Below are 24346 nucleotides of genomic sequence, written 5' to 3'. Positions count from 1 at the left end.
AATAGAAAGGGTGGGGGGGGAAATAGGAAAAAAGCTGGCCTACAGGCATACAGATCTTGATTACTGCAAATACATTAGGATTACACTAAATTTGAGAGTTAATGAATGGAAAAAAAAAAACTATTAAAACCAGGCATTTAACCAGGCATATGTTTCTAAACCAAAAACCAGACATAGGTTTCTAATAAAGTAACTCTCCTTACTTACATTTAAAAGAAGATTGCAGTGAAGGCACTGATGCACAGAATTTACCAAATAAATAATTCTACAATTATTTAAATGTCCTCTTTTCATACTACTAATTACCCTTTTCTGCTTTTTGGAGACAAAACTCCAGAACCCTTCCCTGAAAAAAGTCTTGATCTTAATTTGATTTGGAAAACCTGAATCTTAGATGCCATTGCTACTTGAAGTGGGAGAGGTAAAATGAAGAAACTAGGATCAATCTTAGCTCAAGAGAAGCCTGCCTGAAAATAAACTACTACTCAGAGAATTGTAGCCTTTCTTGTAGATATAGGCAATGTTTGCTACGTTGGGTCTGTAACATGATTTAGAATCTGGTCTTTGACTAGTAGAGGTTCCTGCTCGCTTCAGAGCTGCCATAAATCCTTTGCCTTCAATCAAAGGCAAGATTTTGAGGAGAGACATGGCTGCAGCTGGCTCTCAGCTCTTGCTGAATTCTCAGCTCAGCAGCAGTTGGATAATCCTTCTGCTCCAGGAGGCAACTAGATTTCTCCTTGTATAGTATAATCTCACATTTCCTGATTATCATCAAAATGCTTTTACAATTGTGACAGTTCCCTTCAGTGGTTCCTGACCTAAGATGATATCTTCAGATGCCTGCAGGGACAAAAATGTAACAACAGGAGTACACCTGATTGGCAGTATGGTGTATCATTACATGTCCTCTAGTTTAAGCAATGAATTTTGATTTATGTGGTATTCTTAATAAGCAACATTTTATGTTTTGGCACCACCAAGAGCTAGCGTTGCTTACTGCTACAGTAAATCTCTAAATAGAAATTATGCTTCTAACAAAATGCCTTCTATATAACCCTTGGTTTTAGTACATGCTTTTTACAAAGTGCCTAACTCCAAACACTGAAAAAAAAAAAAAAAGCCCTCGCTTCCTCTCTGGGCCATATGGTTAGCTTTTTTTTTTTTTTTTAATTACCTTTTTCCCTCTAGAACTTTTATTTATCCTCCAGTGAATGTTTCCTGGTTATGTAGCTGAACTTCCAATCTACTTAGCAAATGCTCTAAGTTTTGTGAGATAGAACTGAAAAGCAGGCAGGTGTTTACATCTAACATGAGTTGTAGTTTACATCTGTAAGTCTCAAATTCATATCTAAAATGGTATGTACAGCAGCCACCAAACCCTAAGGCATTTTCCCTGTTTAAGCTGAAACCTTTCCAGACATCATAAGTTGTGCATCATGCACACATCTGAAAACTCCATCAAAAGAAGAGAAGTGGTAAATTCCTGCATCAGCCCACTAGAGATCTAGCCACATCTGAAGGCTGGAGTTAATAATAAAGTTCAGTACAGCAGGGACTGAACAGCAAGGCTTGCTACTGAATTATACAGTTCCAAAAGGGCTAAGAAGAAGGCCTTACCTGGTACAGATGAATGGGTAATGATTAATAGTGATCTGCAAAAACTTGGCAACATTTATTTGCTTAAGTTTTCTACTCTCATAAATTTCATTACAACTCACATATTCAGATGATGGTATGTATCTGTCTACACAGGTAAGAGACTGAATTCTTTGAAGGCAGTCAGACAGGTCAAAATATACTTGAGCCAAGTTCCTGTCTCATTTGATTTGAAAATCTGTAAAATGGCTATGGAAATTAAATTAACAGAAAATCTGTTTTCCTGTAGTGATGTTTGCAAAGTTGTTTAGCCCACCATATTAACATCCTTCATATGGATTTAATTATTTAGGACTTCACAAAGGTTTGCATGCATCTAAATAGATCTTTATATTTTTAGAATTCATGTATACTCACTCAGCAAGGCTTTAAGCATTCATTCAATTATTTTTTAAGCACCAGTAATGTAACAGAATTCCTCAGACAAGATACTTTCTTGAATTTAAGTAGTATGGCTTTTTAACTGTTAATTTCTATCTACTGAAATTTTAATTTTAACATTATAATTTTCATTAGGTAGGAAAGTTTAAGACTAATGTTCAGATTAGAAAACTACTGAAATTATAATCACAGAATCTGGAAATAAAAGTAATAAATCAGCATAAATTCCCTTAGTGTATAAAAGATTTAGAAAACTATAAATATATGTAATAAAGATAGCATGTAAAATATACAACATCCTAGTCTTTTGGCACGTCAAAGATAAATTCTCAGCTTGGATTACTCTGTTTAGACTGAAGTACTTAAAAGCTAGATGCCTGACTGATGTAATCAACCCAGCTTCTGTTTATCTCACTGGACATAAATGGACATTACCAGAGCGGAACTCATCTCATCCTAAACTAAGCACCTATGATATTGCTAGACCTTTTGCCCTATTAGATACTGATGTTTATCCTGCTATACAGGGAGTGTAGGATGATTAGTTCAATTTTGACATCCAAAGTTAAATGTAGTTTATCACATTTTAAACTTAACTTACCAAGTCCATTTAACAATGTTACCTAAGGGAAAACAATATTTGAATAAAATATCAGAAAAAGCAAACTTCATTGTTCTTTGCACCACCCCCAGGTTTGTGGGTTTTTTAAACTTCACCGCCTGAAAGCAATGTCAACGCGTATGTTTAAGAAACAGTGATCTGTGGAATACACAGTGCAATCAATGGATGGTGCCCTTACTTGCTCATTTGTTTCCTCCTACACCACTGCTTTCAGGGAGCAGGGAAAGCATAAAACAAATTTCACATGTGTACCTCCTAACACCAGAAAAACTTTCTACAAACCCTGTGTGCTGTGAAATCAATGAAATGATCACCATTTTGAACAGAACAGGACAAAGTGAATTTTCGATGCAGGGTCCTGAAATTCAAATTCAAGTATGCAGTCCACACAACCTGTATCTTGAGCAGGTAGCCTTAACTTGCATAAGATTGAAGAAAATTAGCAGATCTAGCAGAATCAGTCCCCCCAGTACAGACACAGGACTATTCACAGATGTATTATGTTAACACAAGGCATTTCACTTGTTATCTATGTAAAGCATTTTTTATATTTTGGCTAAGTATTCTCACTATTATTACACAATTTGAAAAATTTTAGACGTGCAAAAACAGCTCTAGAAAACATAGTTCTCTCTACCAACAAAAAAGATGACAGTCATACCTTTTAAAGTTCCCTGATAGAACCCAAAGAATAAATTCTTATAGGAAAAATAACTCAAGAAAATTAATATGAGCAAAAATAGAAAAGATACTGGTTTTAAATATTATTTTCAAGGAAAATGGAAAAAAATAAATCTGGAAGCTATTACACAGAGAATCAGGTAAATTTACCTATCTGCTTTGCCTATTAGAATACTTAACTACTGAAAAAATCCCTACCTTCACGTAATTTTGCCATCATTTCAAAAATCTGATGTGTGTTCTTCCGACAGATTTCTACTGGATCATCCAAGAGCTCAGTGAGGGCAGAAATCACTCCATTTTGTATCAACCCTTGCCTACAAACAACATTGGAGGATAGATTTAACTAAGCATAGAAAAACTCATATATATTTGCAAGATGCTTAATCTTAACTAAATCCTCTTATTTACACTGCACCGATCTTGCCAAAACTTAGAAATTCTGTTCTTATTTCTCAGTGAAACATCTTTATCACTTCCCATTCAATTTGGAAAACTCTAGAATTACACCTACCTGCCAACATTATGCATAGCCATTATATGGAGGATCTGGGTTGTTTTTTGTCGGACAGTACTGTCATGATGAGGGAGCAAAGACTTCAGGTTACCCAAGAATCCTATGAGACACAATAGTTCATTTTACATTTCTAACCTTCAGCATTAATTCCAAATAGTGATATTCATTTTTATCTCATAATTTGAGTGCAAACAATCACAATTTTCATCTTGTCCTGTCTGTGAAACTCTGTCATATCTCAGGTAGGGAAGAAACTTTCAAGTTTCAAGGCCTACTGCCAAAAATGCTGTGCTACAAAGAAGCTGATGACTTCTGTATCAGGTTAAATCCTAATCTTGCAAATATTTGTGAAGTGACATAACTTTAAAAATAACTCAAGTTAGTGGAGCTATTGATGTTTTTTGAAAAGCATGTGTTTGCAGGATTGACTCCTAATTTTTTTTTAACTTTATGTGTAGCATCAGATATATAAAAACACACAGCATTGCTTTTCACATGTAGAAATAAACTTGGTGAACCATTAGTGATTACATGTATACACACATAACATCAGCCCCAAAAAAACCCAAACAAGCAACAATCTCACAGTGCTTCAGCAGTTGCTGATAATCAAACAATAACTTTTTGAACATGATTATTTGTATCTTTTATGAGGAAAAAAATATGAATGATGTAAATGGAGAAAAAAAAGCAGTGTCAAACTGGAGGACTTCTTCAGTGTTACATAATGAGCTTTGTAGATACACAAAAGACTGCTAAAAATTGTGTAGATAACCATGCATGGGGTTTTTTTCCAAAATCCAAACTTAGGATTCTTCCAACTAGTGGGATAAAAGCTTTTGAAAATGGTGGTGGAAAAATATAATCATGAAAAATATGATAAATTTGGTTATATTATCTTGTATCTTAATTTCTCATTAAGTCCCAGGTTGTTGTTTTTTTTTTGTTATAGACTCATTCTACAATCACTAGGATACTTCTGAGAAGGCTTTTTGCATAAAAAGCCCTGATGTTTTGTCTCTCTGGTAAAGTTACATCTGGATGTGCCATGCTATCCACTGCCAAAGGAATGAATGGTGAAAGATGACTTTGAGGATTTTGCAACTGAATTTGTGAACCTTAGTTAAGTATTATTTTAATAATTATTAAAGGGTTCATCTGAGTTTTTTGCCTTTTGTTATTGTGGCATCAGAGATATGAGCACTTTGAGGACCTGAAGCATGAAAAACCCAGGAAGTTACCACTGTCCTATGTGGTAGAAAATGTCTAATGACGTAAAAAAAAAAAAAAAAGCCTTTTTTCCTGCTCTAGGATAACTAAAAGCTTTTTTTTTTCCCCTCACTAAATAAATCTAGTAGTTTTATTATATTAGAAATTCATAAATTCACTGATTTGCTTTCTTCTGAAATGTTCATGGATAACAGGATTAGAAAAGATTCCAGACAAATTAAATATAACTAAGTGGCAAGAGGGTGGTGGAGGGTGTGTTTCTGACTTCGGACTAATTAAGTGTTTGGGGTTTTTTTCAATTAACCTATGTTAAGAATTAGCTAAAATTCAGAATAATCAAAAGAAAAAAAGATTCTGCGCTACTTTTGTATTTAGGGGTTGATAAAAACTATAGTGAGACAATGATAAATCCTAAAGCAAGGATACTCTTAAAATAACTGTCAAGTATATGGCATTATGATATTGTTTACCTTTTTAAGATAAAACAAGTAGAGATTAAAATAAAAAAATTTCATGGCCATTTTCTGTCTTCAAAGATATTGCAAGGAAAAAAGTTGCACACAAAAATGAAGTGTTTGTTTTTTTTTTTTTTATCCCCACTGTGTCAAAGTTTATGACAACAGACCACTTACCTATTTCTATTGCCTGGTAGACATTTTCTGGGTCATGGACCAGATCAGAGAGCGCCATCAATGCCCGCTGCTGAGTCAGCAGCTCAGGAGAATGTAACTCCTCCTGCAGTTTAGGAAGGGCCCTCCTTCCAAATGCAATAGGAGCTTTTGTGGGATCTATATCAGGGGGAAGGTTGGCTGAGATGCGAGCATGAGCCATCCCAAATTTTCCTGGGAAGGATTCTCCCTATGCCTAACTGTATGCCAAAATGACTGTAACTGGTGACTGGACAGATAATGTATCAAAAATACAACTACTGACTTTAAACAGTAATCACACATTCATTGTTAGGAAGGTATGAAAGAGGAGGCTAGAATGGTTCATGGTCAACTGCTGTATTGTCTTATCTGGTTTAATTCTCTACTGAATACTTTAAAAAAAAAAAAAAAAAAAAAGAGAGAGAGAGAAAGCTTAAACTTGCAAGGTGAGACAGGGAACGCTTTTCAAAGGGTTAACGAGAAGTAGTCCAATGTCCAGAAACAGATAAAGGGCTCAAAATAATGTTAAAGAAAAATCAATCAAAACAATTTTTTCAAAAAAGCGTTCTTTTAAAAGGGGTCTAGTTTAAACCCACCCTCAGAATTAGTTAACGTTTTAAAGAACTGTGATGGCTGCTCAACTGCTCAAAAACAAAAAAAAAAACCCAACACCTGCAAAGTTAAAACTGCTGAACAACTGCAATTCTCTCTTCAGAACAAAAGAAACAGACTAAATAACCAAAGGGGTGCTGTCCCACCAATATGTCACCGCCTCAGCCCGTCCCCGGCTCCCGCTCCTCAGCTCCTGTCAGCTCCGCCACCTCTTTTCCCGCCCGCGTGCGCTAGTTGCCACAGCAACTAGTTCTTTGCGTACGCCCCGCTCCGTGAATAAAAGCTCCGCAGCCAAGCATACGGAGTCTGGTCCTGCGTCAAGAGCGTAAGTACCGCATTTGACGGTAGCTGCAGTGAGAGAGTAGCGTCAACGGCGTAGTTGGCGAATTGGAAGTCGGGGCCGCTGCTAGCGCGGGAGTCGGAGAGCTGCGGCGGAGCGCCGGGGGCGGTTGAGCTGAGGCGCGGCCCCTCAGGGCGGGTAGCGTATGAGGAAAGCGGGGAAATGTCGCCGTGGGGTTGCGGAGTGAGGCAGTTTTACCTCGCTGCTCTGCTAAAGCATGGAGGGAGGCTCAGTTCTCACCCCCTGTTTTTAAAGTAATTTCAGTTGAACAAAATTTGAAAAAAAATCAGATTGAATAAAGTAGTGGTCGAGTCAATGGTAAAGATAGAGCTAAAGGGAACTCAGTAGCTTTGAGTTAGGTTTTCTCTCCTAGTCTTCTCCCGAATGTCACTATAAACAGCTGGAATGTGTAGTAGTGGTTTCCATTACCTAGTTCCACGTAACTATATTGAAGACTTCACCATCTTTTCAGTATGATTCCGCTAAGAAGTATAGCGTTTTTCAGAGGATGGTACATGGGGAGAATGTATCATCTCAAGGTTGCTAGCACAATTTAAGGGTTCTGTGGATTGTCAGATGTGATTTGGCATCAGGAAAAAGCCCTGAACAGCTTGAGCTATAAAAAAGTACAAATAGAGAAGTCATTGACATGTTTTTCATTATGTCTGAGTAACAATTGTAATAATCAAAGTTCTTAAACTGGATTTTACAAAACCAAAGTCATTCAGATCAGCTAGATTAAAATATAACACAGGAATAGATTCTGGTTTGTTGATCATCAAAATCCATAAAAGAAAAATTACTACTTTAAAAAGTATTTTCTGGAAAGGATTAATTTTTCTGCAACATTTTAGAGCAGATTATTTAAAGTAGAGGTTATTTTCCTGAATTAGATTACACTTCCACTAACCGTAAAGTTTCACCCTATTTCAGTAGGAAGAACATGAACTTTTTTCAGTGTAGAAGGGGCAAGAGGGTATCAGAGGCTTCTCTTGTCCTTTAGCATTAGCTCTGCTCTCATCCTTTTGGTGTGAGTTGTTCTGTGTTGTCCTTCAACGTAGCTTGGAATACTGATTTTGTTTAGTGGTCATGATGTTAACTTATTTTATGTCTAGCTTCTGAATACCCTCCTCAAATCCTCTGTCTATCCACAGAATCTGCTGGTGATACTGTTCCTGCAACACTGATGTGAGGATGGATGTGGTGATGCCACACTATATTCCCAGTCCTCCCTGATGACCTAATCCCCTTCAGCTCTGTAAGAAGAGAAAATTTGGATCTGGGTACCAATCATTCTCAATATTTTTAGCAACTTTATATTTCTTAAATAATTGATCTTTTTCCACCAAGGGTGTGGCTAATTTGTTGATTTGTCAAATTGGGATATGTTCATGTGTGTGTGAGATTTAGATTAAATACACTAAACGTAAGTGAAGATGGCTTCTCAATTTAAAAATGTTTCTGTATGGTTGCCTTGGTCCCTCCTGTACTTTGGATTCACTGAGATAGTTGAATTGATTTTTCTAGTAGCTTAGTTTGTGAAGGAGCTCTATGAGACAGTGAGTCATCCTGTGTACACGACAGATATTTACTTGCTTAGTATGTGTTGAACTCGAACTAGGAAAATATGCAGAAAACAAATTAGTATTTGAAACTCTTACCAGCTGGCAGGGGTTTTCTTTCTGTTTTCAGAACTATTATTTTAAGACATTAACGTTGCCATAAAATCATTCAAACTTGCCAAAAGGGCAGGAGCAAACTATAAAAAGGGTCTAGATCTCTCTAGTTTTTTACAGTCATAAGCGCATGATAAATAGAACTATGCATACGGTAATAGATAAATACTGTAATATCACCTTCTTTGGTGAATACATCACCTACAAATCTGAATTATTTGGAGGGAACTGGGTGTTTGAGTATGGTTGAGATCATATTGGTGCCTGAAATAATTTAAAAGCAATTCCTCACAAAAGAGAATTAGATTAATTCTAAGTAGTGGACTAGCAATTTTGTTGAGCGTTATTTTTGGTGTGGGGTTGTAAAGCACAACTGTAGGTTTTTTGCTACATACTTACTCAGTGTTTAAAATTACTTGTCCACATTGATTTGCCCTTTAACATTTTTAGTCTGCTGCAGGAATGGGAGAGACTTGTCTCCTGGAGGTTACGAGGTTCAAGCCTGTTTAAGCATTATCAAAATATGACTATTAGAATGTGAGAGCTTTCTTTTGTCCTGAAATTTGGAAACTTAAATCCTAATGTAATAAATAAAATCTTTTAGCATCCTAAATTACAGTCTAGCATACTAAATGATATCAAAACTAATAAGCTGATTATCAATCCTTAGGCAATACAAAAGTACTGTGTGATTTCTTACTCATTTTCTTTAGTGTTGGTTATGTTATAAAGCAAGATTACTAATGACTAGAAAGACATTTGTATAATTCAGAATGTCTCATTAATGGCATGCACTTCCTGACTCTAAAGCTTTAGAGATAATATCAAGTTGAATTCTGAAAAAATCCCTCAGGACTTTCTTTATAATTGCTACTATACTTAATACTAGCACTAACAATTCCCCACTCCATTAGTTCCTTGTCTGCTGGGTTAATCCTGCTCTTCATATCCACATATACAATTAGCTTTTTGAAGAAAAACAGTACTATTTTCTTATATGGGATCGGGGGACCATTAGGTTATTAAAGAGCAGTTTCTGATCAAAGGAATCTCTATGGTCACTAAAACCAGTTTGTTTTTTTAAAACTAGGGCCCTATGTGTAGTTTATTACTTTAACTCCGCCTTCCCAACCTGTTAGAGAAGGGGAGGAAGGGAACTGTTGCAAGCCTGTTGCTATGGCCACGCAGGGGCAGGCTGAGCTGTTTGTGTGGCTGGAATCCTGCTGCATCAGCTGCTGCACGGTGAGTCCTTCCTTACACTTTGCTACATGAGGAATGTTCTTATTAGAAACATTCTTTTGAATGACAATAAGAATCGCTACCCTATTAAGGGTCCCCTCCCCCAACAATCCACGAGGTTTCATTGCATAACCAAATTGATATGTCTCAAGTGGGATATCTAAATACATTTGTGATTTTCATATGAATGTTATTCTTTTTCCAAATCAGACTACTGATTTCATTCTTTCTGAGCAGATCTTGGATGAAAGTTTGATGTTGTGCCTAGAAACGTGGCAGCTTCATCTTTCCTCCTTTATTCTTCTGATCGAATGAAATCTGGTATCCCCTAATATTTATTAATGTGCTTAGTGCAGAGGCATTTCAAACAATGATGAGCAAGGTTTTTAAACTAAACACTGTCAAATCCTTTGAGGGCTAAGCTGCAAGCACTTATGTTGAATTAAGTGAACAATTCTCTGCCCTCCCATGGAACTAGAGTTGGTGCCATGTAGTTTCAGTAAAGCCATTATGCTATTACAGCTATGGGTACTGAAGTGGTCTCTTTTACATAAGAAAAATGCTTTCTTTAACACAAATAAAGTCAAAGAACTGCTAGCTGTACTGAAAGGAAAAAAAAGATGATGAGTCTGTAAGAACTGTTAATTTTTTTTAGATCATGTTTTCCCTGTATCAAGGAAATTCCTGAATACTACGTGTCTCTCTACATATTTCCTGTCTCATAGAATTTAATTGAAATTGGAGGATGAAGTCCAATCTAATGCATTTGGTTCCCCCAGTGAGTAGGGACAGAGTAATCTCCCGGTTTCCCAAGGTAAGCATTCTTCATCCCTCTGCTCACAGTGTATAGCACCTGCCACATTGAGCTATTTTTCCATGGTGCTAATAGTATTTTAATTTACTCTACAGTTGTTGTCTTCTGCTAAAATTACAAATTGTTTAAGGAATTCTTTCAAAGATATATGTGACCTCATGTTCCCATTGAATGCTGACATCTTTAGTAATAATCCTCATTTCTTCTTTTAACCTTTACAGAAAGTGACTCTTGCCACAAAGTGTTATCTTATAATATCTATCTTGTAATGTCAGCCAACCATTAATAATTACATGCTTAAAGAGTTCCTACACCGAAGGGAAATAAGAACCATAGCTGATATTAAATATGCAAAAAGCATGATTAGATCTATACAGAGGTTTTTGTTGAAGAATTTGAGGCAATTTTAATTTTCTGTGCCTATAGGAACCTCAGTCATACAGTAGATCGAATGTAGTAGGCACTGTAGAAACACAGGCAGAAGAGATTGATGTCCCCAAAGAGTTTTGCACTTGAAGTATAATAGAAGAGTTAAAGACAGGGAAGGATAAGGAATTACCAGTCTGTTTTTTCAGTTGTTCTAAAGATCCTTTTAAGGGAGTCAGCATTTTTTTTCCATGCTTGATTTCAGCCACATATTTTGCTTTCAATTTTATGAAAACTACCAGTTATCTTAAGCAAATATAAGGTAAAATACGTTTTCCTTATTTGTAACTACTGCCTAATTAAAAACTAGTAATATAAACAGTGCTTCGTGCATTCAAGAGATCTAAAAAACTTCATAGTAATAATGACTTGCTGGTGGTATGCTCCCATCTGTGTTTGCCTTGTGTCTTAGATTACTGGGATAATTTAAGGTACTTATGATTGTACAGAATGACTGTGGAAGCTTAGCTAATGCTTGGAGGCTGAAGCTCAGGTTGTCAAATGATGGTGCTTTCCAAAGGAGTTTTTACAAACATAGCTATGGGGAAATCTTTCTGCCTTCTAACCCAAACTATCTCTTTTCTTATGCCAGGCTGTCCCTGTGCTTGACAAACTTGTTGAGTTAATCTTCTTATCTATTTTCTCCTTGCTGTTTTGACTTCTTGCAAAGTAGACATTACACAGTACATCCCAGTAGCTGTTCTCTCCTGTTTTCAGTGGTACACACCTGAGGCCTGTCTGCAGTTCAAAGAGCACTTCCATGCACAGGTCAGGACTGCTTGCCGGCAGAGCACTGGAACAGTTGGGTAAGTTTGTAATAAACCATGTATGCAATAACAAAAGTATTTTAAGGTCTTTATAGCCTGCTTCCTTCGTAGGCTTTTCTTCCCTCATTCCCCATTTTTTCTTCCCTCATTCCCTCCCCTCTCCCCCTGCTCCTGTGTGTTTCAAGGCAGCTAAGCTCATGCATGTGGCAGTTCTCTGACCTATTTGACAGAAAATGAATCAAGTGCCTCTTCTTCCCATGAGTGTCAAAGATACTTTTTCTGCTGGCATAAGTAGCGTTGAAAAAAAAAACAGTGGAGTTGTTTAGCAACTTTGAACTGAACTCTTTAAAAGATTAATTGGCTGTTTAAAATGAGCATTGAGTTTTACACATGCAAGTCAGTATGACAACCAAATTCTAGAGCAGTTATAAGGAACAGGGCAGATCTAGCCTTTCTGTATTCTCAGTTGGGGTTCCAAATGAGCAGTTAATAAAGGCTTTTGGGGGGATATAAACATACAGCAGTTCTAAGTTGCTTGAAACACATAAGAATCTAGCTTTAGTCTTTTAGAAGTATACATGCTGAAAAGTTCTCTTAAATGTTTCCTTAAAACTGGAGTGAAATTCTGGTAAATATATAGCATTGAAAAATGCAAATAAATTGTTTTATGCCCCAGTAATAATGTTTAAGTTGTTTTTTTTTTTCCAGATCATCTGTCTCCCAGAACTGTTACTAGTACTGATTTAATTCCTGAAGCAAGGCAAGAAAGCTAAACTGTGTTAGAAATCATCACTATTCAGTTAAAATAAATAGCTGTATGTTTTAGTGATAAATTCTTCTGTGTTCCAGTGTGAAGGGTCTTTCATAAAGTGGAGCTTCTATGAATACTGACAATTAGATCACTATTCTTTCAAATCTAGAGTTGTTGATTACCATGAGACTTGTCATGATATCCATCTTCAAACACAACTTTTTATTCATTTCACTAGGGAGTCTTGCTAAACAAATTGAAGCTGAAATATGTCTCCCTGAGAGACAACAGTGAGTTTATTGCTTTTTAGAAGCATAGTCACTGTCTTAGTTTCATGTAAATTTGTTACAAGTGTCCAGACAATTTTGCTAGCAAGACGTCCATTAGTGAATTGATGCATTTTTTTTCACCCTCCATAACCAAGATCTATTTTTTTTTTTGTTTGTTTGTTTTTTTTGTTGTTTGTTTGTTTGTTTTTTTTTTTATTTCCAGAAGAAATCAACTGTCCAGGTCATTTATTCGGATAACAGAGTATAGCTAAAAAGCTTTACATTTTGCCTTATTGAATAAAATTACACCACTTTCCTGTCACAGCTCTCTTGATATGATCATTATTAGGTCAGTTTTTGGTGGGGTGGGTGTAGGAGGAACAGACAACTGAGTGTTTTGTACAGTAATTGTAAAGCTTGACAGGAATAACCATTATCTTCCTTTTCCATTATCCCAAGTAATGGAATATTTCTTTGTCATTTGGAAAGGTAGTCTAAGAAATTCAGTAGCTAATAGCAGTATTTAAGACTCTCTTGATAATCCATCAATGTGTTAAATAGTCTAATCTAGGGAGTGTTTTTCCTCCAGTATGAATTAATGGAACACGCACCTCTAAACCATCACTCACTTCTTTGTTTTTTCCCTTAAGATTGTTGATTTTATTCAGTATTTTATCAGTAACAATTAATTGGGCAGAGACATATTAGGATCTTAGGGGCCCGTGGCCACCCAGTTAGTGTTGACTGGCATACAAAATGCCTTCTTTTTTCAGAAATATTAGTCATGAAGCTTACCACTCAAGATTTGGACAAGATAGATGACTTGGAATCAGCATCACATGGAAGCCTGATATAACCAGAAATAGTATTCAAAAGAAGATTAATTCCTTTGTTTAAAAAGCCATTCCTTGATACAAAAGAACATTAAACCTGTTAAGCCATTTTTTTAGCATGTGCATGGGAGATGTCAATCCAAGTTTAAGTTCACAAATACACTTATGTTCTCTTATCCACCTGTATCTCCTAAAAGATACAGTATATTTTAATTTTAAGAATGCAGGCTGAGTCACCTAAAGCCCATCTGCTGTATTCTGTAGGAGGACCCAGAGCAAAGAGGATTATTTGCATGAAGCCAGCTTCAGATTAATATTATTCCAGATAGTCAGAAGATGTTTGGGCGCTAACCCGGTGTTTGTTTGTTTTTTGGTTTGTTTTTTTTTTTCCAGAGACATATTCTTCAGTGGATTATTTTATTATCAGCAATTTCTTATTTCTGCATTTAGTACTATTAAAGTCAATGAGAAACTTGTGATTAATTTTAATGAAAAGGATGCATATACTCTGTGGTCTTATGTGCAAACTGCCAAATGTATACAATTGTAGTCAAAGTAATTTTAATAGAATTTATGTCCCACTTAATTATATTTAAGAAAAAAATGTGCAGAGAAAGAAATGGAGTATTTCTACTCTGGAGACATTTGGGTTTTTTGGGTGACATTCTTTTTCTTTTTTACAATTTAAGACTCTGATCCTGCAGCAGAGTGGCATTTAGGTAAACTGGAGTCACAGCTACATGTGCTTATCACTTGCAGTTTAAAGATCTAAATCAGAATTTTTCCAGAGAATGTTGAAATTTCTACTAAAAACATGTAATGTTTTCAACTATTTATAACAGGCTGAAAATATCCAAAGTGGTTGTTGTAGGAGACCTGCATGTTGGGAAAACCAGCCTTATCAACAGGTACAGTATATCTCAGCAGATAGTTCTGCTATTTCTCAAATAAATGTTACATTGTTTCCATTCCTGTGCATTCAGGGTAGTAGTTCATGGTTCTGTGTTGAACCATGGTTTTGTTATTAAATAAAAGATAAAACAAAGCATACAGTGTAAGACAGGCTCGACAGACCAACACAGAAGGTCATGCTCTGGCACGTTTTTTATGGGGTTTTTTTTGTTTGGTTTTTTACATATCTGTTTTTTATCTAAGCCAGATCACTTAATTTCTGTAGTTTATGATCACTGTGACAAATTTCTGTCTATGTTTGTGTTTTATTATTTATTTCACGTTCTTAAGTAGATACGGCAAATTTTTAATCTCATTGATTAATCATTTGGATCATTATTTGTGACTGAAAATATATTCCCTTGTAACTAAAGCTATAAGATACTGTATCATCTTCCTTGACAGTCCAAAGATATTTTATTCTGATTTCATCTCACCCTGAGAACTTACTAGATGTATACGCTTTCTAGCTTGTTATCCAGTATCTCTTTTTTAAAATTAATTTCTTGGTGTTTTTACATACGCTTCTGCAATATATAGCCACTTCAGAGTTAGTTAATTCATTTCTTCATAATTTACCCTATATAGTTTTAGTTTTGCAGTTGTTTGTAGCTGGGTGTTACTAGTTACTAATTTTTTTTTTAATTGCAGATTTTGTAAAGATAATTTTGACCGAGACTACAAGGCGACAATTGGAGTAGATTTTGAAATTGAACGCTTTGAAATAAGTGGAATACCATATAATCTCCAGATGTAAGTTGAAATGGCATGGCTAAACATTGCATAGAGTATGATCTCAACAGTTTGAACTACTGCAGGCTCTAGTGGAATAAAGATTTTTTTAAAAATAATAAGATTGCACAAAGAATAATGTGATCTGAAAAACAGGTTCTGTACCTGAACTTTCAGTTTTAGTAAAAATTTTATTCTCTTGGATTTCTCATCCCTAAAAAATGTTACTGGTTTGTCAATGAAAAATCATCTTGGATGATTTGTGCCCTTTCAGTGAAGTTTTGCCTTTTTTAACTCAAGTTTCTTGAAAGAGAAGTGGAAGCTTTTGCCACAGACTTTGTCCAGTTCTACTGTTACACCATTGCAATTTTAGTTTAGTAGGCACAATGAACAATGAACTTGGCTTTACTGGGAGTTTTGTTCCTGCAACCATTGAAATTAATGGTAAGGTGTCCAGTGATTTCAGCAGCTCTTAATTAGGGACTAATTAATTTTCCCCAAATCATAGCAAGACTGGAGTATTTTTATTAGAATGTGAACCTAAAACCTTTGATTTTCATCTTTGTTTGTCAGACTAATGGGAATCCTGGCCTTCTCTCACTTGCTTTGGTTCTGCAAAAGGATGCCCTTTAGTATTTCCAGTGGCTAGTAATATTGTTCTGTAGGGGGCATTATGGAATCATCTATGCTGTAGTGTGACTTAGAGCAGAAATAAGATGCTTTTGCATGAAGTATTCTAGTGCATGAATCTTAAACCTTTTCACTTAGGAACACATTTGTTATGAGATATCACTGATGTAAATAGATGACTGGTGTGATTTATTGAAAAAGACTTAGAATCCATATTCCATTGATTTCAATGCCATTGTTTTTCAAAATCTTGCCAGGCACTATCCTTTTGGAACTTGAGTCCCTCTAGAAATTTAGGCTGATGCATCAGTACTTTGCCAGATGAAGCAATAAGGTTCATGAGCTGCTAAAGGTCAGGTTGCATTATCTGCAGAATCTTCAGTGGCTGGATAGATTTCCATATGATAAGCACTAGTGCCCCCTCTTGCTGGGAGATTTCCATACAAGATAAACTTGCAAGTAAGTATCCGCGACTGGCAGTACTAGGCTATAACAGAAACCCAAACGTCTGCAGTGCTGGTAGTAACTGAAAGGACTGCATATCATGCTAATTAATAAGAAGCAATTTCTTGATTTTCTTTAATGGTGTCATTAGTACCTGGTAGACTGAGCTGTAGGTCTCTAATTTGTTGTGTATGGACAGATACCATATCTAGCCGTTGCAAGATTCTAATATGGGCTAATATATGATTTAGCTAGTATTAACACAGAAAATTTTCAAAATTAGATTGCCCTAGAAATGCATGCCAATTACATAGATGAGGAAAAAATGTTTTAAGAAAAGGGTATTCCCCTGCAGAATACAAATATTTGAATTGTGTCTGCAAAATGACCAGTATTAAACAAAAGAAAACCAAAACAACAGAGTTCAAATGTCTTCATTAAATAATAGATCTTTACTGTATTTCTGTCAGTAGTTAATGAATAACGTGTTCCAGATGGTAACACATCTCTGGTATCACATTCTTCTCCAACTTGTACCAGTCTGCTGCTTCATTAGCATGTTTACTCAGGTTACACTGGTTTTCATTAACCTGAAATTTCCTTTTTTTTCTCCCCATTGCACAGATGGGACACAGCAGGTCAGGAAAAGTTCAAGTGCATTGCATCTGCTTACTACAGAGGAGCAGAGGGTGAGAACAATATTAATTTGGTCCTTGCTGTGATGGGAAGTTGTACTTTATATGGAAACATATGCATATGTGCCTCTTGGAAAAGTACCTGTAGACACAGTGTGGTGGAATGGATTGTCTGTTATTGGAGAGAAGAAGGGACTACAAAGCTCATGAATTGACAAGTCACACCTGCAAGCTCTGAATGCTCTGATGATGAAGTGATAAAAATTGGCACGTGTGTCTAGGGGGAAGAGAATTTGGGTTTGGGTAAGATTATCGTTGAAGTTAGAAGTGGATACTTCTGGCATTCCTTTTTGTAAAATACAATTTCTGCAAGAATTAGTGATCCCAAAGTAAAAGGAGTAACAGTGTGATAGACTGCAGACTACAGATAAAGACTAAATAAGATTGAAGACTGAGGACTTTGGTCTTACTGGGTGCTAGAGAAGAAGAATGAGAAAATTGAGAGAATTCTGTTACACTTTCTAACTTAACTACTTTTTTCTGGTTTTTTCTTTTATTTCAGTTATAATAACAGTGTTTGATCTGGCTGATATCCAGACTTTGGATCACACCAAGTAAGTTTCTGTATTTTGGCTTAGCCCTTGAAGCTTTTACAGCAGGTTTGATTGCCTTGGATAGCCTGTAGTTGCTGAGAACTTGCTGGATTGTGAGTGTATTTTCTATTGAGCTAAGAAATGAAGAATTGACAGTCACTTGTTTGAATTACATAGGGTGAGATTTTTCTGAAGAAAAGACAGAGCATAATTTTGAACTACTTGCCCTTGACTTCCTTTATAGTCAGTGGAGAGAAAAAGGCACTTCAGAAAGAGCTTGATCCTTCCAAAACTAGACATCCAGGAAGAGATGAAGTGCAGCCCAAAAGCATCCTTTTTTTCCTCTATTTGCTATAAACAGAATAACAGGCTGGTATCTGATGTAAATGGTGAAATTGATGAGATACATCTCATGCATAATGTCTGAAGAGCCTCTCATTTTCTAGGTGCACTAATAGCCTGAAATGATTTTCTGCCTCTAGTTTCTGTAGTGATTCTGTTGGAAGACAGGCTGTCAAAAAGAGGAGAGAAAATTAAAGACTCTAAGCATATGTAGATATAGCTAAACTTACTGGTTGAGATAGTTGTAACGATTTGGTTACAACAGCATGCTAATTGTTGTGAGTAAACTTGTTCTGCTTTTAGTGCTGACTGCAAAACCCTACATAGATCTGTGATCCACATTGTTGCCTGCAGTTCAGAGCATATATATTTCTAACATAGTGTTGTGACTGTAATGCAGGTACATGTTTCTTTACAATCTGTACTCTGTCTTATTTGAATGTGTATTAGACTATTTTCTTAGGCTACTGCTGTGCCACTTAGTTCATTTACATAGGATTTTGCAAAATAATATATATATATTAGTGTCTCTGGCTGAAAATAATTGAAGCCTGTGAACCTGATTTCCCACACATGCACACACTGCCTTCCCTCCTTGATTTATGTTGGGTGACTCAAGAGGAACTTGACTGCCAAAGTAACAAAAATATAAAAGCTTATGAGACAAGAATCATGCAGCCTTCATAGGGAGCTGTTTTAGAATGCTGAACAGATTATGTCACTCTTCTTTAGTCCAGTTTGTATCTAATCTGCTATGTTGTTCATATTTTTTCCTCTGCTTCTTGTTTTCGTATTCCTTATCTCAATCAAAACTTTGCCCCCGTCCCTTATACTGATAAATACTCTCTCTGGGTGCTAAAGTTATTGTTGAATTTGCACTCTACAGTGGGCATGTTTGAACTTTCCATTAGTGGAAGGCATGTATTCAAAGGAGTTGGACTAGCTCCTGGCCACTTTCTATCTAGAAAAAAGAAAAGGCTTTTGAGGCTCTCACATAAGTTCATCTTCTCGCTTTTCTTGTGACACTATTATCTGTCACTTTCTCCTATATTCCTCAGTCCTTCTGACTGATTCTCTTATTTCTCTTCTGCATTTCAGACAGTGGCTAGAAGATGCATTGAGAGAGAATGAGCCAGATTCCAGCTTCATCTTTCTAGTTGGAACAAAAAAAGATTTGGTGGTAAGTAAATTGAATGGAGATAAGGAAATCAGATTTCCCCTAGCTCCTCAAGTGATTTCCTTTACAAGTTGTACAAAATATTATTGAGATAAAGACCTCGAGGGAAAAACCTAAACAGAAAGAAAGAGGATCACAGGTAAATACAACAGCACACTTGGAACCAATTTAAGAAGACACTTTCTGAAAAAATGTGGAGTTAGTGAAATATCTCTTTCTCCATTTCCTGCATGATGTTTTTCAGTTACATACAAACAGCTGAAAAGGCAGAGAAAAGTTGGGTGTACAAAAGAATGGAATACCTAATGATCTTGAAGGTTTTGTTGGTTTGGTTTTTTAGGGACATTGTGTTCATTATTCAGGAACATGAAAGAATTCTTACTGAATTGGATGTGACATAATTTTCAAAAGAACAGGGTATAATGCACTTTACCCTATACCATTCCAAGTCTTGTGTTTATCTTTTTCTAGCTATCAATACTTATTTCTTAAAGATTTCAAAACAATCTTTCTGCTTCTGCTGTTTACTTGACTTTTTTTTTTTTTAATTGTTATTTCCCACCACCCCGCAGTGGCCACTGTATCACTTATGCAGTTTGTTTCTTACCCTTCACTGAAAATAAGTCCTAGAAAACTGCATGTCTGTGAGATTTTCTGGTACTTTGTGTTGCTTATGATGCTTTTTCTGAGGTGCAGTAAAAGCTAAATGTGCCAGACCTCTGAGGACACAGATTTGAAGTCTTCTCTAAGCTAGAATTCCTAACTGTAAGTTAGTTTCAGTTTTTAGAACAATGGCCCTTTCAACTGAAAGGGAGACAAGAACAAAGCAAATGATTGTGGGTTCTAGGTATAACTTCAGTATGGAGCCAGTCTCTTCTCAGCTGGATTCACTCTACTTCTTACCTTGATGTCACATCATCCTTTCCAAATTTTTAGAATTCTTCTCGATTGTTCAGGGGTTCCCCATTGTAAGATAATATACAGAAAACTGTACAAAGATGACTGGTATCTTCCATCACAAATGGGCTAGAAATTGAAAGCAAATAGCAGCATACTGATATGGTTCATCACAGAGCAGATGAGAGGGGAAAAATACCTGAAAATTAAGTACAAGAAAGCAAAATTGCATTGAAGGGGCAAGAAATTTTAGTCTTAAGAAGAGATTAAAAGGAGCAAAAATAAAAAAGGGGGAAGGCCATTGTCTTACAGTGTAGCAAAAATAGATGGAGTAGAGAAAAGGCTCTGGGACAGAGACAAGAAAGATTAAACACAAAGAACTCTTGTGATTAGTTGGTCCTGCAACTCTTCTGCTGAGAATGATGGGGCAACAAGAATTTAAAGACCAATGGCTGAGTTGTTGTCTTTATAGCTCCCTACCACACTGTATAGTTAGATACAATGGTCACACTTACTAACTTGTTTTGTTTCGATGCTGTGGGAGGTGAATGGAGACTTGCATTTTCAAAGCAGTACTTTTTTCAATCATGTCTGATTGCACAAGTTCTATGGAAAGGCCAGAGTGGCCCCTGTGAAAACTGGAAGCATCACAGTATAGGTACTAGCAGTACCTCTGTGTTATTACTAGCCCAGATACTCTTCTTGTGTTAAAGTTATTGCATGTTATTGACTCAGTCAGATGCAGTGTGTGAAAGGACAGAGCTAGATGCCATCCGCTTTGCCAATGAGATGCAGGCAGAATACTGGTCGGTTTCAGCCAAAACAGGTAAGTAACTGCAGAGGTAAAAATAGTGTAACCACAAAGGCTTATGTTAAGGTGGGAGTAAGTTAAAGTTCCTTATCCCCCCATCCCCATGCAGGTTTTTTTTTGTTCTTGCATTTTGTTGCTATTGGCAACTTCAGGTTTATTAATGGTTGATTTTAGTTGAGCATTTGTGTACGTGCCTGCGATGTCATATTTATAGAAAGGAGTACTTGAGCTGCTGTGCAATGTCTAAGCATGTTTAATTCATAGGTAGTTACATAAACACACATGTGCATGGCTACTCAGCATTAGCAATGAAAAAAGATTATACCACAAACTGAATTCTCTCTGTTGCTGACTAAAAATAAAGGTACAGTGCAGGTTATAGTATTCCAGAGTATGAAAATGAGAAGTTCCTTCTGCAGTGGTCAGAATGGAGGGCAGACTGTTGGAGAGGCCTGTTCTGTCCCAGTATTGAGCAGTGTTGATAGATGTGCTTGTTATACTTGTTCAGGTTTTTATGTGCAGTTATAAAAACACACAGTTTCTGTCCTCTTTCTTAGGGGAAAATGTCAAAGAGTTCTTTTCTCGAGTTGCTGCCTTGGCCTTTGAACAGTCTATGATAAAGGAGCTGGAGAAAACTTCCGGGCACATGGCCCAACTTGGTTCAGGAAACCTCATCAGTATGTTAAGTTTTGCTTTTTGTGTGTATTTTCCTTATTTACAGACTGAAGGATTGGGGAGGATTTTCAAGCATTAAAACCTGTTTCGAACATCTGCAAGGATATTTATGTCATTGTCTACCTGAGTTCTAGCATACAGGAGGGGCTGGGGCTGCATTCAGCTTTTGTTACCCTTAGTATTGGATGGTATAATTTCTTCTGAACTGATTTTATAACTTTTTGTTTCTACAGAACTGGAAGAGAACATGATGGAAATCCCAGAAGGCAGCACTCAAGTCAGCCTGAGTTGCTGCTAACTGTCAACTCTTTCTGCAAGTGCCATACTTCTCTGTAGTCCGGCACAGAGCACCTGTAACAGTGAAAGCTCTCAAACCAGAAATAGAAGGTTTTATTTTTGGAAATGAGGGAGGAAAAGCTTATATCCAAACTTTCTTTATGAGAGTTTCTTTGCTGCTGCAGGCTCACTTGTGCAGAATGGTACAATTGTTACATAAACCTTTCACTGTGTAATGGAAACATAACATTCTTGTCTTAATGCAAGAAGACATTGCCAGTGCCACATGCTCACCTGTCCACCAGAAACACTTGTAGTCAAAAGTTATGTAATTTTAGTGTGGTATTCTCTGATAATTCTCTAGAAGTCTTCGATAGTGAGTTGCATTCTTGTGGGAGCAGAAAACAAATGGCAGTTCAGAATAAAGGGTGCTATCCATATGTTTTTGCCTTTTGAGATCATAGTATAACATAACTCTGACTTGCTTTTATGCATTGCAAACATTTAAAAATTGTTCCAAAATAAATCTTTTTAAATAGCAGGTATGGAAGTACACAAATGCAGACTGCATAGTTTCCACTGTGGTTTCTCCATCCATGAAAAAATCGGTATATTTTGTTTTTCACTTGAGAACCAGAGCCCAGTATTTTAACATTTCCAAGCCTAGGAGAACTCCAGGTAGGAACTTTGTTGGTTTATCCCGGGTGTCTAATAATTTGAAAATGTTACCACATAAGAATGTTACTCTTTTCCACGTTCTTGAATAAGAAAAAACGGTCACATAGGTGCATGGTATGGAATACATGAAATCTAATTTCTCATTTTCCAGAGAGGATGCAGAATCCTCCTCTGGATTGATTTTCATTAATATTGTCTACATTGCAGTTCTACTTTGTTGCTAAGAGTAATGACTTTTTCATTTTGTTCTAACTGGGCTTTTTTGTTTGTAGTAATGTAACATGATTCTGGAACCATATGCAGTCTCAATCATGAACTTGTTCATCCCTATCTGTGGTAGAAACTCTGAGCTGGTAAGGTTAGATTCAATACTGCTGCTAACTTTTACTCACTCTATCTGCTTTTACTGGCCAAGATAGTTTGATCACTAGATACTGAGAGTGATTTGCTCCACTGCTTAATAAAGGCAATAATGCTAGAGAAATAGTTTCGCCATTTTGTGGAAAGACATACAAGTGCGTGTGGGTTTAGAGGGATGGGAAAAGAAAAGATGGAGTTCCCCAAAGCAGACACTTGCTTATTAAGCTCCAAGGTACTTGCCTTATGAAGATGTCATTACTGAATGCTTGAGGTAGAACCTGGTCTCTGGACATGCTGCTGTGTCTTGGTGTGCTGGCTAGATGAAAAACATATTGCCCCTGTTTTGCCTTTTCAAATACCCTTTGATATAACCTCGTGCAATTAGTTTTTTTAGAAATTACAATCATTGTTTAATGAGGAGAGATTAGCTCTGGGTACCACTGAGTTTCATCGAAGTAAAGCAGTTTTACAATGCTCTTCTGGTCTCTGGGCAACAATGACCAATGTCAAAAGATATTCCTGTTTTAAAAGTCATTACTACTGACAAATTACATTGCCAGATATTTGAATGACAAATAACGTTGCCAGAAATTACTATAACAAATATTTGGTCAGTATTTGTGAAATTATATGAATAAATATGATAATTAGGCTTAAACTGAAAAAGTACAAAAGAAGGGGAAAAAGAAATACACTTATTTTATTTCCCTCTATTTTTTCCAATATCTCACTGAATTTTAATATTCAGTTCGGAGTATCTAGTTGATGATATTCCTCTAAGGAGAAATGGGGTGCTGTAAATCTTTTGCTTGCACTAAACCCGATGAATTTATGGTCCTTCAAAATTACTATAAGCACTGAAATGAAAGAATTAACAAAGACATCAGAGTAGGACAATGGAAAAAACCGCTTCTCTAGAAATGTTTCAGCATCCTATAACTCCGTACTTCTAAGATTCAAATCTAGCATTACATGCTGTGCTGGCATAAAATAAATTAAAAAAAAAAAAAGTGGAACATCTTCTATAATGCTCTAAATTTTCATACTGCAGCTATTTTTAATGGAGAGAAAGAAGAAAACCTATGGAAAGTTACAAGTTACAGTTTCTTAAGATATTCATTCAATCATTGCAGAAACAACAGTATCTGGAAAACTGATTATAACAGGACCTTTCTGGTGTGAGCTGCTGAGAAAATAGACATTTGTTAATAAATCTATGCCTCAAACTGAAAATACTCTAGATTCTCTGCCATTTTTCCCCAAGATTGTTCAATAACATATAGGAAAAAGTGGAGAAAATATGACTTAAACAACCTTTTTATCACTATTATTTTCTTCTGACATAAGTTAGAGTAGCTTCATAGAGTATGATGAATAGAGATCTAGGAACTCTGTCTTTTTTTATTGGACAATCTTGACTTTGGCAATTGTGTTGATTCTGTTGGCAAAGACACAGATGTAGCATTTGGTGGAGAAAATGAGTATGTGTGGGTATGTAAGGAGTTATTTATCCAAATGTGTAATATTTTGACCTTATAATGTTCTATGTATTTGTTCATCTCCCAAATCTGTTTCACAAGGATGATGAATATACACTCCACTTGTACCATGTGCCGCACTGAGTGGGCAGCATAGTCATGGTCTTCATGTTTACTGAGTTTGAATGAGAACAGAAAAGATG

General features: G+C 36.2%; 2 protein-coding genes across 3 annotated transcripts in view; one reads left to right on the top strand and one right to left on the bottom strand.

The window, feature by feature from the left end:
• The window catches only part of RSPH14 (radial spoke head 14 homolog), a 105272-nt gene extending 99354 nt beyond the window's left edge, over nucleotides 1-5918 (bottom strand). The window contains exons 1-3 of the mRNA XM_033001444.1: nucleotides 5720-5918; nucleotides 3855-3957; nucleotides 3539-3657 (exon numbers count right to left, since the gene is read on the bottom strand). Coding sequence (XP_032857335.1) covers nucleotides 3539-3657; nucleotides 3855-3957; nucleotides 5720-5918 — 421 coding nt within the window. The remainder of the gene's footprint in view (nucleotides 1-3538; nucleotides 3658-3854; nucleotides 3958-5719) is intronic.
• Nucleotides 5919-7919: 2001 nt separating this feature from the next.
• On the top strand, nucleotides 7920-22783 carry RAB36 (RAB36, member RAS oncogene family). 2 transcript variants are annotated; one of them, XM_009971737.2, is made up of 12 exons: nucleotides 7920-7972; nucleotides 9456-9607; nucleotides 10330-10418; nucleotides 11562-11650; nucleotides 14307-14372; nucleotides 15067-15168; nucleotides 16846-16910; nucleotides 17419-17470; nucleotides 18890-18971; nucleotides 20601-20691; nucleotides 21234-21353; nucleotides 21585-22783. In XM_009971737.2, the coding sequence occupies exons 3-12, from the start codon at nucleotides 10350-10352 to the stop codon at nucleotides 21647-21649; spliced, it is 801 nt and encodes a 266-aa protein (XP_009970039.1). In that variant the 5' UTR covers nucleotides 7920-7972; nucleotides 9456-9607; nucleotides 10330-10349; the 3' UTR covers nucleotides 21650-22783. The 2 variants fall into 2 exon arrangements, with proteins under 2 accessions (XP_009970039.1, XP_032857340.1); XM_033001449.1 differs by having other exon boundaries at nucleotides 10260-10418.
• Nucleotides 22784-24346: the final 1563 nt, after the last annotated feature.

Source organism: Tyto alba, unplaced genomic scaffold, assembly GCF_018691265.1.
Source record: "Tyto alba isolate M040663 unplaced genomic scaffold, T.alba_DEE_v4.0 Super-Scaffold_44, whole genome shotgun sequence".
Taxonomy (NCBI): domain Eukaryota; kingdom Metazoa; phylum Chordata; class Aves; order Strigiformes; family Tytonidae; genus Tyto; species Tyto alba.
The sequence above is the reverse complement of the archived record's forward strand: the minus strand, read 5'-3'. Positions and strand labels throughout refer to the sequence as shown.